General features: G+C 41.1%; 2 protein-coding genes across 2 annotated transcripts; one reads left to right on the top strand and one right to left on the bottom strand.

The window, feature by feature from the left end:
• Window positions 1-807: 807 nt before the first annotated feature.
• trappc5 (trafficking protein particle complex subunit 5) lies at window positions 808-5,243 on the bottom strand. The gene is made up of 3 exons (XM_085459730.1): window positions 5,160-5,243; window positions 4,683-4,969; window positions 808-1,861 (listed from the first exon to the last, which is right to left on the bottom strand). Exons 2-3 carry the CDS (start codon window positions 4,950-4,952, stop codon window positions 1,565-1,567), a joined length of 567 nt encoding a protein of 188 aa, XP_085315856.1. The 5' UTR covers window positions 4,953-4,969; window positions 5,160-5,243; the 3' UTR covers window positions 808-1,564.
• Window positions 5,244-6,586: 1,343 nt separating this feature from the next.
• LOC146708034 (N-acetylmuramoyl-L-alanine amidase-like) lies at window positions 6,587-11,836 on the top strand. Its single transcript, XM_085459729.1, has 4 exons — window positions 6,587-6,830; window positions 7,560-8,420; window positions 9,720-9,930; window positions 10,508-11,836. Exons 1-4 carry the CDS (start codon window positions 6,758-6,760, stop codon window positions 10,809-10,811), a joined length of 1,449 nt encoding a protein of 482 aa, XP_085315855.1. The 5' UTR covers window positions 6,587-6,757; the 3' UTR covers window positions 10,812-11,836.
• Window positions 11,837-13,735: the final 1,899 nt, after the last annotated feature.

Genomic DNA, 13,735 nt, shown 5'->3' with positions numbered 1-13,735 from the left:
AATAACTTTACAGAATCTGGGATATACAGCTATACAGAAATGGGAACTATGCAAGTTGTAAACAGTTGTAGGATTAAAGATTATCGAATGTACAGAATGATTATTTACACAGAGCTATACAGTAGTGCAGTTAAGATAAGTGAGGGTGTAGATAGTTTCTACAGAGGCTATATAAAGTGCTAGTGGTTGTGAGTGGTGGTTCAGTCCATGTTATTATTGTGTTTGAGGGTACAGTTGTCCATTGTGGGTGTGTGTATGTTCAGTCCATGAGTTTAACGTGGGTCAGATGTCAGGAGGCAGAGTTCAGGAGTCAGGAGCTGTGGGGAAGAAGCTGTTCCGGTACCTGGTGGTCTTAGTCCGGAGGCTCCTGTGGCGCCTCCCAGAGGGCAGGAGGGTGAAGAGTCCATGTGATGGGTGACTGGGGTCTTTGATGATTTTCCCAGCCCTTTTCAGACACCGCTTCCTGTAGATGTCTTTTATGGCAGGAAGTGGTGCTCCGGCGATGCGCTGGGCAGTTTTCACGACCCTCTGCAACGCCTTCCGGTCCGAGGCAGAGCAGTTCCCGTACCAGACTGTTATACAGTTGGTCAGGATGCTCTCGATGGTGCAGCGATACTTTTGTCATGCTGGCATGTTTGCGATCATCAAATTTTTAAAAATTTAATATAACAAATATAACCCAATTAAATACGATTTTTTTTTTAAATTATTACATTTTGTGACGAACATGTGACAAATATGCAAAAAAAAAAAAAAAAAAAAAAAAAGAGAAATGAGGAGAAATGAAGAAATAAGGAAATGGGTCAATGCTTTTTTCACAGCACAGCATTTACTTTCATATTTGTGAGTTTAAGAAACAAGAGCAGTGCTTTTATTTTCTTTCTGAGACAAATGACTCACTGCCCCTCCCTGGTTTACCAATACTGAATTTTCTAGTTTCTGGTGAAACCACCACAGTTTCTTTTATAAATACCAAAAAGTAAAAAATAAAAAAAAGACAGAAAAAAACATCCATTCCCAAACATTTTCTTATACATTTACTTATATTTTATAATAACAAAATGCATGTACAAACATTATTTAGCATAAACACATGCTAACCGCAAAGCCGCTGCCTCACCTCTTGAATAGGTCGAGGTAGCAGCATTGCGGTGACCCTGCAGTACAAACATGTGGACACCTGTGCTGACATCAGGCCTGCCAACACAGATTCAGTCACTAACTTTAGCTAATATGAGGAAATGGGACATTTTCTATCAGCTGTTTGGTTTGGGAGCTGCTGATGTCGGTCTACATTGTGCGGTAAAACAAAACCCCTTTTTTAAGAGCACTAGAGCAACAAAGGCTTTAAATAAAGAGCTTGTAGTGTTTTGTTTACATTCTGAACTCCTCCCAAATCTCAACCTCCACTGAAAGGCTGTAAAGTCATGTTCTTCACAGCTTTGTTAATCCTGCTTCTCTAACATAAAGAACTCGTTTTATAGTTGAACGTGAATTTTAATACCACTTGAATCCTGAGAATCCATAATGACGACAAGTCTCCAGCCATTTATCCAACTCCCTCCTATCTTCCTTCCAGTACTTTGTCTCTAGCGATGACAGCCTCATCGAACTTTATCATGAGCGTGGTGCCCTTGTGCCAGTGGACGGTGACCTTGGCAGTAAAGCCGCTGTGGGTGAGAATGGCCTCTATGATCCCTCCCGTGAAGGCCGCGCAGTTTAAGGTGCTGTTCTCCTTGGGAACAGAGATGTAGGTGTTGACGAGGGGCTCCTTCTCTATGATGTAGTAAGTCTTGTCATCGTCGTTGGCTTGCTCAAGCTTGTCTGCTTCCTTACCAAAGAGTGCTCTCCACACAGATACCTGAGAAGGACAAAGAAAATGACAGGATGACAGGGGATGCACAAAACATGTGCAATCTAGAGATGGACCGATCCGATATTACGTATCGGTATCGGTCCGATACTGACCTAAATTACTGGATCGGATATCGGAGAAAAATAAAAAATGTAATCCGATCCATTAAATATCACGAAAGCACCTCACAAAACTTGCAACACGCTGTAACTCACCTCAGAACGTTAGCAGTCGGAGCAGTATGCATCACGTGATAGAGCAGCTGTGGCATGCCGGACCTGTCGGTGGTCTGGATAGCATGCAGAGCTTCGCTAGCAACCTGGCATTTCATCTCCGACAAAGTTATCCCCGAGAGAAGTAAAGCAAGTGTGTAAGTCCATCTCTGAATGTTTGTAAAGCATTCCCACGTTAAGCTTAACAAGCGACTGCCTCTCGCTCTCCGGCTGCTACTTCAATCATGAAACTGCTTAAATGATCAGCTGATCGGCTTTTCTGTCGCGAGTCCGCCTCTCTGGTTTGTTTTTGGTCCACTTTGCACCAGAAAGAGGAAACCAGCGGCTGAACAACAGCAGAACGTTTAAGCTTGATCAGCTGTTGTTAGAATTTATTTAATATTTCTTTCTACACCAGGATCTTTTTTTATGTAGCTGACGCTGGTAACTGTGCAGGGGCGGATCTAGCAAAGTTTAGCCAGGGGGGCCGATAGGGCATGAACAGGGAAAAGGGGGCACAAAGACATACTTTTCTTTCTTATTCTCATTTAAAATGTCGAGCTTTTAATAAATAATTATCTGACACCCAAAGTTTTAATTTGATGTAAAATGAATAGAAGTCAATTACTGTATATAGTGACTATTAAGTCTAATATATACCCTAGTAAGCTATAGTACTTTTTACTTTGGGAAGGCACCATCTGTGCAGTCTGCAATTCTGTTGAAGAAAGATGTTGAATCTATTTAATATTTCTTGAAAAATAATTGATTTCTGTGCATTTTTTTTTCACACTGCATCAAATTAAGGTTGATTACGTCGATTAAGCATCATGAGGTGGAGCGTGAGGGGTGGTTCCCTATTTTTTATTTATTTATTTTTGTTGTTGCTGGGAGTTGGAACCCTATTAGTTAGGTTGCTTAATATTTACGCTAAGTACTCTTTAAAATACCAGAATAGGGAGGATGGTGTAGGTTTAAGTTTATTAGATTGATCAGTATTGCTGAACTATGAAATTTTTTTTTTTGCATACAGGTATAACAGAATAGCTTTAGTGTAGTTGTTGTTTTAAACTTGAGTATGAACTTGCAGACTTGCAAAATGCAGCAAGATATTTTAAAAAACAGTTTTGTTGATTAAAAAACACTATATCGGATTCATATCGGTATCGGCAGATATCCAAATTTATGATATCGGTATCGGTATCGGACATAAAAAAGTGGTATCGTGCCATCTCTAGTGCAATCCAAAAAAAATTACTTTATTTGCTTTGGGAGAAAGTGTGCAAAGTGACAGGCAATGACTTTTTTCTGCAGCTAAAGGTAGAGGCATAACAAAGATAACACAACTGAGATAAAAATTTAAAAGAAAATGGCAAAATTAGTCATTTAAATAGTGCCAAGATCTATTTTACCTTTGTTTATGCAAAAACTAATGTAATTTCCATGTGTCTGTTACGCAACATGGGACAGACAGTAATGAACAGTTTTAATCTTTCAGAGCTCTAACATGCAGTCATCTCATGAGCAATTAAAATTCAGCACTGAGCCTGAACTAAGCAGATTAATGAATATATTTACATATGAACTCAAATGATCACCTGGTGTAACATTATGATATCCCTCATCTCAGACTGGAGTTTTAGGTTTTGCTGAATCAGCAAACACAAAGACAGTCTGCAAACAGTCAGCAAAAGATGCAAACTCAGCAGCCTGCAACAAGTGCTTTAAGCTGATACTGTGCAAAGGAGGTAACACCTCGAATCTGACGACGAACCTGGCGACGCATAGCGTTTTTTTTAAAAGCTGAGAAATGCGTCGTATTTGATAGCTTGTTGTGAGACCTCACATCGAGTACATCTACTGCGGGAAGTGGTGCCTCGGACCCGGAGTTAGCAAGAACCCGAAGAGTAGAGTCCTGGCCCCTAGCCCTGCCAGTGTAGCAGAAATGATGACGGATGATGATGGCAGCAGCAGCTGTTCTTCTCTGGGCGAGTAGCTTAATGTTGTTCGTGTGTAATTTACATTGTGTAGGCTAACCACGTTATTAAATTAATGCATGTAAGGTGAACTAGCAAACACCGTCGTAGTTACATGCGGCTGTCTCCTTTTTGATGGCAGATACTCCCTTCACCCTGGCCAAAAAGGCTAAAATGACCAAAGAAAAAGTGGAAAACAGCTAAACATGAGAGGTTTTTGGACAAAGTTTGTGTTTTTTTCATTGTTTAAGCACTGCTTCCAGCCAAGAGTGATACCATATATGCCCTATAGCTGCAGAAAAGGCTAACATTGTTATCTTTTTACAAAAAAAACCCCCAGCTAAACATGAGAGGTTTTTGGACAAAGTTTGTGTTCTTGATTCTTTAAGCACCGGTTCGAGCACAGTTTAAGCACCGGCACAGTTTCAAAAGTACCGGTTTGGCACTGGAATCGGATAAAACCTAAACGATACCCATCCCTACTGCTGATGTTCTGCATTCACAGCAAGTATTATGTGGAGCTGTATTTACACTAATATATGCTTGATTTTAATATTCATCATTGCAAAGTTATTATTAGTTAGTGAGGAAGATCTTTGTGAGCGGTCTGAATGAAATCCTGACACACACACAGTATACCTTGATGAACAGCAGTATGTTTAGCACTTTGGTCTCCCTCTTGCCGTTTTTCTCCCTCAGCACTAGCACGTCCAGTAGGCTGCCTCCCACTCGCTGCCCCAGCTCCGCTAGGCGAGCCTGCAGCTCGGACACCGAGTACACACGGCTCTGGCAGTACTGCACCACCTCTGAGAAGAGCAGGGTGAAGGCGCTCACGCTCACCTCGGTTTTCGGCCGGCTCAAAGGCCTCTCGAGAATAGCTGACTTGCCTCTGGTGAAGCGAGCCTCCATTATGATTTAACGGACAGCTGTAAGAGGAAACACCGAGGAGATTATTATTGTTAGTGAGGCTGCAACTAACTACAGGCTAACTGCTAATGCTAACCAAGGTGCTACAGGCACGCGAGAAACACAAATATGACATTTACGAAAATTATTCAGTTATTAAAATTAGTATCTTTCAACTCAGCTTTCTTTAAGACTATAATCAACACTCACCCGATCACTTCCTACACCTGAGTTGTTAAGGTTTGAGTACTTCCTGTTTATTAAAAACGTAACTTGTCACATGACCTCACCGATCGATTCACAGCTACGGAGTCCACGAAGTCCACGAGGGATTTATTTATTGCTTTTCGGCGGGGTAGCTAGCTAATTTGACTGCAAAGTGTGTGTGTGTGTGTGTGTGTGTGTGTGTGTGTGTGTGTGTGTGTGTGTGTGTGTGTGTGTGTGTGTGACTTGTAGTCAATCAAAATTAGAAAGTTAATTCAAGATTTTGGTTTAACAAACCTAAATGTACATGAATGAATGAATGAATGAATGCTTTATTGGCCATATGCAGGTTGCCCCACAGAGGAATAGGACCCCCCCCGACTTACACACACAACAACAAGACAACACAAGGGAATACAGTCGGAGACCGGCAGCGTTGGGAGAATAACACTGAAAAAATTACACAACATTGGGAAAAGTACAAGAGGAAAAAAAGAGACCTCTTCACACGCTGGGCAACCTATGGGAGGACAGCATGAGAACAGGAAACAAAAAAACTCCTCTGCACAGAGAGCACATTAATGTCCACATCACAACATCAGAGCACATGACAAGCCACAGGGGATGGATAGGGGGGTGGGGGGTGATTCGAAGGAACACAGCAGTCGTCCTGCACCATGCTATCATTTCAGCGCGGCACGCAGACCCGCTGCCTTCCCCCGCAGGAACAAGCATCGAAGGCGTTTGGAAGGGAGGGGGATGAGTGCGTGCTTATCAGTGTATGTGTGTGCGTGTCCATAGTTCAGCTGAGACAGTGTCCTTCGCTGTATCAGGCTAAGTAAACAGTCCTCCAGCCGATCCAGGTGTCCTTCATGGGATGGGAAGAATAGTCATCACACAGTCGTTATCAGGGAGTTGTTTTGGTGGGCTCCAGCCTTGGGCCTAGCAGCTGGCGCCGTGGTGTCCAAATGTTGAATATTGTTGATTTCTCCTTTATGCGAGCAGCGAGCAACATGATTGTATGAATAACCATACAATACAAACCAAATCAGCTTGTGTTGTTTTTTGCCACCAAGTCCACGTCTACTTGTTTGTTCATGTGACTAAGCTGTTTCCCGGCACAGGTGAGCACATATCAGACGTACATATTACAGGGGACTGTAAACATTAACCATAACTGACTTTATCCCTCGCTTCTATTGTTTTTGTCCAGGCATATACAAAGGAAACTGCATGAAGTAAAAAAAAAAGTGAAACATAAATAATATAATAATAATAATAATAATAATATAATAATAATAATAATAAAATAAATTTGTGATGAAAGCTGAAATAAATGGAAGAGAAATTTTGCTCTTTGATGTGCTGTAGGTTAAATCAATATTTGGGGCCATCTGTGTACAGAGAGTACTCTTCCCTCTGAGACAGAGCACTGCTGTCATGCACGTACACCTACTTAAATACACCTAGACAAGTGAGGGAGCCCCACACATTTTGGATTATTGCAGAGATTCTTTCAATTTCACTGTTTAGGTTCATTTGTTTTGCAAGAATAAAAATAAAACAATAAAACGATTTAAGAAGCACTAACCGGGAGATGCAGAATGGCTTTCTGTGGACTCACATTTTTTCTTCTGACTTTATTTTACCTTGTTACTGTCTACAGCAGGCCGACAGGTAAGCGCAGTTATTTAAAACATGCAAGCATTCAGTTATCTTGCATTAGAATTTCCATTACAGGCCACAGTGTACCTGCTTGGCATGTTGATAAGGAATATTTTCTCTTTGGGCAACCTGATGTGTTTTGACTCACTTGTTCCTTGTTATCTGTAATCGGGAATTTTCTCTCTTTCCTTTCTTTCTCAAACTAAAAAAAAAAGCTTTCCCTCTTTCTTTAAGTATTGGGTTATTAACTGATCAATTAGAAAGGCTATTCAACTGTTCCCAAAATATAGGTCTTAAAAGAGTAAGACAAAGACATATACTGTATTTGGTAGCACAAACTCAGTATACTATGGAAGTGTGTCTAATGCCTGATCTTAAATGTACATTGCTTCAGCTGTATGTTTGAGCTCCTCCACTCATTCTCTCAGTGTTGGTATAGTTCTTTCCCATCTGTATAGCATTTGAGGAAGTCATGCTAGTTATAGGGCAACAACCTCTTGTCGTGCTATCAGTTTCCACCTTCTTTAATCCCCAGTTCATAACTTAGCTGATGTGAACTCTATATCACTTCAGACAGACTCTGCCTGTAAATTGCATAAGCTGTTAAGACAGATAAATGAATGGTTTGCTAAACCGGCTTTACACTAATATTGAGCAAGGACCACTGTTTCATTCTGAAGTAACTGAACATTTCATTCACTGAGGGATTAATGCACTTTTCTCGGCTTGTGTTGTTGTCAGGCGTCCACCTGCGTAACATGGAAGGCTTTATTCAAGCCGTGCAGCAGGTTGAACACTCCAACCCTGGTCTGCCCCCGCTGGCTCTGGTCAGGGCCTTGCGGAGGACTGCAGGCCATGATGACGTGATGACCATCCATTTCTTGGGCGCTTCCAATAATCTCAGCGATGCTGACCTCCTGGAGACGGCCATTCTCAACACCTCATCCTTCAGCTTTTTTGATAAGGCCATCCACCACATTGTGACGGACCATGGAGAAGAACGAGGGGTGGTTCTCACAAGAGATGGAACTACGGTGGCGCTTGTACCCTTATTACTAGGAATTGAATCAGGACTGAACGCCAAGATGGAAGAGGTGGCAGCAGCTGGGATCTTCCCTCTCACCTTCGGCAGGACACTGGGCTTATCATTTCTCAGCCTCCAGGACTTCCCACCATCTCACCGTTTGGGGCCTGACGGGTGCTGGGACAACGTGGAGCACCCCAGGGTGTTCAAACTGTCTCAGCCTGCCACTCTAGCCACCGATGCCATGATCAATGGGGGCATGGATGGCCTTATACTGGGCACAGACCTCAGCAATTTAACTGCATCTGAACAGCCACAGGCCCTCAGTGAGATTCTGAGAGGATACTACAATTTTACTCTGAGTGAGGGGCAGGGCATGGATGCTGTGAGCAGTCAGATTAGCCCAAGGAGGAGGGAGCTCTCTAGATCCATCCTAGAGTCTGTTGATCTTCACAGCCAGGTGATGGAGACACTAGCGTTGGTCTGGAAACTGGAGAAGACAGAATGGATTTCTATGGACACTGGGGTGGGAAAGGCGGTGAAAGATGGATTGGAGACATTTGTCAAGAAGTACTGGGGTGAGCTATGAATGAAGACATTTAATCATTCGTTTGTGCAAGAGTCTAGTGAACCTGGATGTTTTCATCAAACTTTGCAGTTAAAATAATCAGAATTAAATTTTTGTTTATGAGACAAATATTTTTGATAAGGATCTAAAGAGGATAACGTCACACTAGGTTAAACAGTAATCTCACCATGAACTCGTAAAAACCTTGTAAATTCAAACATATTTTTTACTTAACTATCTTTAACTTCAGTTAACATTTGTGTATTTTGGCTGCCGGCCAGTCGAAAAAAACTCAATTTGAAGTGAAAGCCAGCACTGAAATAGTGCAAGGCTTTTACCAACATTATTATGAAACTCATTATGAAGTTTTTAACTGCAATTGCATGTTGTGATCACTATGCCCGTGGAGACTGGATTAAATCCACCGTTAAATAGTTAGGCCTCATAGAGGAAGAGGTATTTCTTTTATAGTATTTTTTTAGTTTTCAGTCATCTTGGTCCTGTGATCCATTGATATTTTATACTTTAAAGGCTCAACTTTAAAATAAATAAAAAGACACAAACCATTCAATTTTTTAGTCATGGAAGCTCAAGTTCATTCTGGAAATGTTAACATTCAACATTTCAGTCCATTTACAAAACAGACTGAAAGAAGTATGTTTCAGTTTTTCCACATTCAGTCAAATGTTATTACAAAGGAATTCGTCCATGCTTGGCTTAGCTGCCTTGCTTCTGGTGTGGGAAATGTAAGTTCTGTAAGTTTGCAAATTATTCAGACTTTTGGCTCTGATAAAATTAAGTGTGTGGACAACAATTTCATGAGATTATTCTAAAGGACTTACTGCACAGTCCTTCCTGGTGCAAACATTATGCCATCCTCTTTCTAAGCAAATTTCACTTTTGAAAATGCCCCACATTTGTCAGAACAGTTCTGGCAGGTCTCTGCTATATTCATAATCTATAAACTGTAATCAGTTTTTCAAACATCACTCCCACGTTTCGGATGTTTCAAAGGTCAAAGCTCCATTTCCAAAAAACTGCACCAACCACAAGCAGTCATCTGGTAAAAACACTGACAGATTTTAGACCTTAAAGAAAGATGTTGTGTGCACTACACTGGGCTTAAACAGTTGGAAAAACAAGCTTGTTTAAGTAATAAGCTCATTGATGCTGGACAAACTGAGTCATTATTTCCGAGCTGTCACAAAGACCTTTTTTTAGACACTAGCCCATATGTTCTGTTGCAGCCTATCAAGGTCTGGAGTGTTATTACTTTCCTAATCCTCACCTTGTCTCCTCCTACCCACAGACTGCCCTCAAATCATCCCTCGCTGTCAGTGGGGGGCAAAGCCCCACCGAGGTACACCTATCCCGCTCTCTCTTCCCCTCCAGTATCTGTACATTCATCATACTTATGAGCCATCATCACCCTGCTTATCCTTCCCAAGCTGTTCTCGTGACATGAGGTCCATGCAGCGTTTCCACCAGGAGGACCGTGGGTGGGCTGACATCGGATACAGGTAACAAAACTTTAAAGGAATCATTGGAAATCTAGGGAAATGTATTTTTACACGTTGTTGCAGTGTTTGTTAGTTGTATACAACAGATGTATACAACTGTCACTGCCTCAAAATATGGATCTGCTGTAGACAGGTGCTGCCTACTCTTTAGCGACCTTTGAAACTAATCACTATAGTTTGCCTTTCCTGTAAAAATGTCAAATTCTGGTCATATTCTGTCAAAAATAATTCTTCTAATTGAACAAATTCTTGTTTTTATACTTTTATTTTTGTAAATTGTAAGATTTACAGGTGCTTGAAGTGGTAGGAAATGAACATGGGAGTGGTGATTCGGAAAAAAAAAAAAAAAACTACAACAGAAAATTCCTAAAATGCCAAAACATTCATTTAAGTAGCCATATTTCATATCTATGTTATTAGCGGGAGAATTTTCAGGAATGCTGTTAAAACGCTGTATTGCTGAAAATTCATCACATATGCTGGAATAAATTCTCAGCATTTCGCTCTATTTGTCTGCAGACTAGGAACCATCCACCTCATCCATTGATCACCTGCTCTCATATTTTTGCACTTTCAGCTTTGTGGTTGGGTCTGACGGCTACGTTTATGAGGGTAGGGGTTGGCATCATCTCGGCACTCACACCAGGGGACACAATGCCATTGGGTATGGCGTGTCAATCATCGGTAACTACACTGCCACCCTGCCATCTCGCTATGCCATGGACCTGCTACGTCATCGACTTGTCCAATGTGCTTTACACGGAGGAGGACTGGTTTCCAATTTCATCATCCATGGCCACAGACAGGTGGTGAACTACACCGCCTGCCCTGGAGACGCCTTCTTTTCAGAAATAAGAACCTGGGAGCATTTCAGCGAATAAGAGGACAGGCAGCATTCTGTCATCAAAGGTTCATCACTACTTTTGGAAATGTCTTATACTCTGGATCATTCTATCTTATTAATGTAGAGGTCACATTTAAAATTTGCATAGTTCAGTGCAGAAAGAAATGAATTCTGCTTAGATCCAGCATACAAAGTGGTACCATGATGTACTATACCTATTAATCAGCTGGTCAGTATGTTTATCCACCCAATTATCAATCAAATGAATGTTATTTATCAGTCCTCTGGGTGATATATGGGTGGATAAACAGTCTTAATTATCAGTACTCACGGTGTGGCCAGTACGTGTCCTACTGTTCCTACTCGCAGGCTCAGATGGGAGGTTTCAACAGGCAAATAATGCTTCACATTACGATCCATTCCAAATAATGCTAAATACAAATGTTGCTTTGTACGCAATGCTTCGTATTAACTACTCAAGTACTGCTTGCCGATACCTTAAAACTCGAGAAAAATATATGCTATTCATTTGTAAATGTAGTTACAAATAAAAATTAGTGCACTCAAAAGCAACAGTTCAAGAGAATAAGATTTCTCTTTCTTTCAGGAAAAACCAATAAGGAACAAACACTCGTTACTGAGGATGATGATAAAATACACCTTTGCTACATATTAGTGCTATGAGTACATGTCCGATCATGTTATTGTTAATTGTCTGAAAGTAAAAAAAAAAATGTCTTCACAAAACAAAATTTTCCATTCTGTTTGAATTTTGCAGGAAGCGGACACACTAAAGAGAGACGAACAAAGAGACGGTCGAATAGTGTTTAATGTGACTGCGTATTAAAAATGTCAGTTTTGTTCTATTGTAACGCAGATACTGAAGCAGTCGCGCCAGAATGTAATACAAAAGAGGATGGTTCTTGAATACAAGGAGGGAGCAAGCCAGTCAGAAACCCAAGGCACAGAGATGGTGGGAGGTCTGATCAGAAACAGTTCATTTCCAGGCCAGGAAGCAGAAAATAATAATAATAATAACAATGATAATAATAATAATAACAATAATAACAGTGATAATAATAATAATAATAATAATAATAATAATAATAATAACAATAATAATAATAATAACAATAACAACAACAACAACAACTCTTAAAAATGTATGTAATAAAATATTGTCAGTATACCAAAATCCCCATGAAGACTAAAAACAATTCTAAAACCCGTAAAAATACAATTTTCTACATTCATAAGAATCCCCTGATGTAATTATGCCACACGTTCATTATGGGTCCACCAGCAGGCCAGGAATTTCTTCTCCAGAGCGGAGTCCATGCCAGCCTCGTCTCAGGCAGACGAGGAGGAACCTCTCATCCTCCTCTTGTCCCTTCACTGGGCCCATCACATCCCATCCCAGCTCGCGTTCTGCACCCGAATCCGTCATGCGATGCCACCACGGCTCCCCTCGTGTCAGTGCCCTGTAAATAAATAGGGGCCAGAACAATGGTCCCGGAAGCTGCCCTGACTTATATGCATGGCGACCCTCACCCAACACGACTGCACCCAATGAACGACAGTGTAGACACTACTCACAAATGCAGGTAGAGGTACACCTCTGCCCTGCTGCCAAAAACACGTGTTGTCTCCTACTGTTGCCGTTCCTTGCTGTCAGGACTGGGTCGCCACGTCACACTGATTAGGTGTCGCACCCCCACGATCAGGCAGCGGGTCCCTCTTTTCACGTGGCCTTCGCACATTCCTCCTCATTTCGGGGGCCTCTCTCCTCATAGTGCTCCACTAGCCTGCTTTTAATTGGTCTTTAAACAGCTGATAGGCCACCTCTGGACACACCCATGCCTCAGCAGGTGATCCCTATCAACTAATATATCCCATGCTCTGCCACGCCACAGTGGATTAAAACCATGTCAAATAAAACACTAAAAACCATGCAATAGAAACAGAATAAAACCATGCAAGTAAAAATTACACTCATAAATAAACACTAAAAATCAGAATAAAATCAATATAGAAGATAAATACAAATTTCCACTGTGTGACACTATTACAGCTGTAACGGTCAGGATGTGCTGTGTGGCAGGACCCAAGTGCAGGACCCAAAAGAAGGAAGATTACCCGAAAGTGCAGCTTAGTTTTCTGTGGGAAACACAGAAAACAAAAGACGAAGTATAGTGACTAGAACTGACAAACCAGGGACTCGGGGAACTGGAAAACAAGAAACCAAAAAACTAGGTGCTACAGAGACTGGGAAGACAGGCAAAATGAGGCTACAACACGACACAGAGCAAGAAAAACACAGGGCTTAAATACACACTGGAGTACTCAGAGACTGGGGGACAGGAGGGTAACACAGCTGGGAGAAATCAGACTTAACAAGACAAGGGAAGCAAAACCAGAAACACTGACATGAGACATGGACTTTTAAAGTAAAACAGGAAGCACACGACAGGCACAGAGACAAACTGGACAGAACAGAGGGAGCTTAAAATACAAAAAACCAAAACACTGGTAGTAATAAACCAAGATGAAACCAAAGATTGATCATAATAATAATAATAATGAAACAAACCAAAACACTGGGTCACTGACCCAGGACACTGACAGTAACACTCGTGGGTGTCTCTTTTTCTTTTTTGATTCAGAATGACTAGTTTATGGCCCAAAACTGTAGATTTGTGCTGCATGTTTAACATTTTTAATGAATGCTATTCCATTAAGAGGTCATAGACCTCAGTCAAAATGTCATTGGTAAATTAATTTCTGTATTTATTGAAATTACGTTAATGAAATCGATGTCTATTGTGTGTTTCTTTGGAAAAAAAAAGAAAGAAAAGAAAACACAGGTGTAAAAATCTATGCAACTTGATTTCAACAGGTCACTCACTTTTGCTGGGACCAACAGAATCCCATGAGCATGTTTTCTCATGCTTCTGCACTTTA

This window comes from Copadichromis virginalis, linkage group LG6, assembly GCF_057382275.1.
Source record: "Copadichromis virginalis isolate Kocher_CV1m ecotype Utaka linkage group LG6, C_Virginalis_male_GT1.1, whole genome shotgun sequence".
Lineage (NCBI taxonomy): Eukaryota > Metazoa > Chordata > Actinopteri > Cichliformes > Cichlidae > Copadichromis > Copadichromis virginalis.
This window is presented reverse-complemented; position numbering and strand designations above follow the sequence as displayed.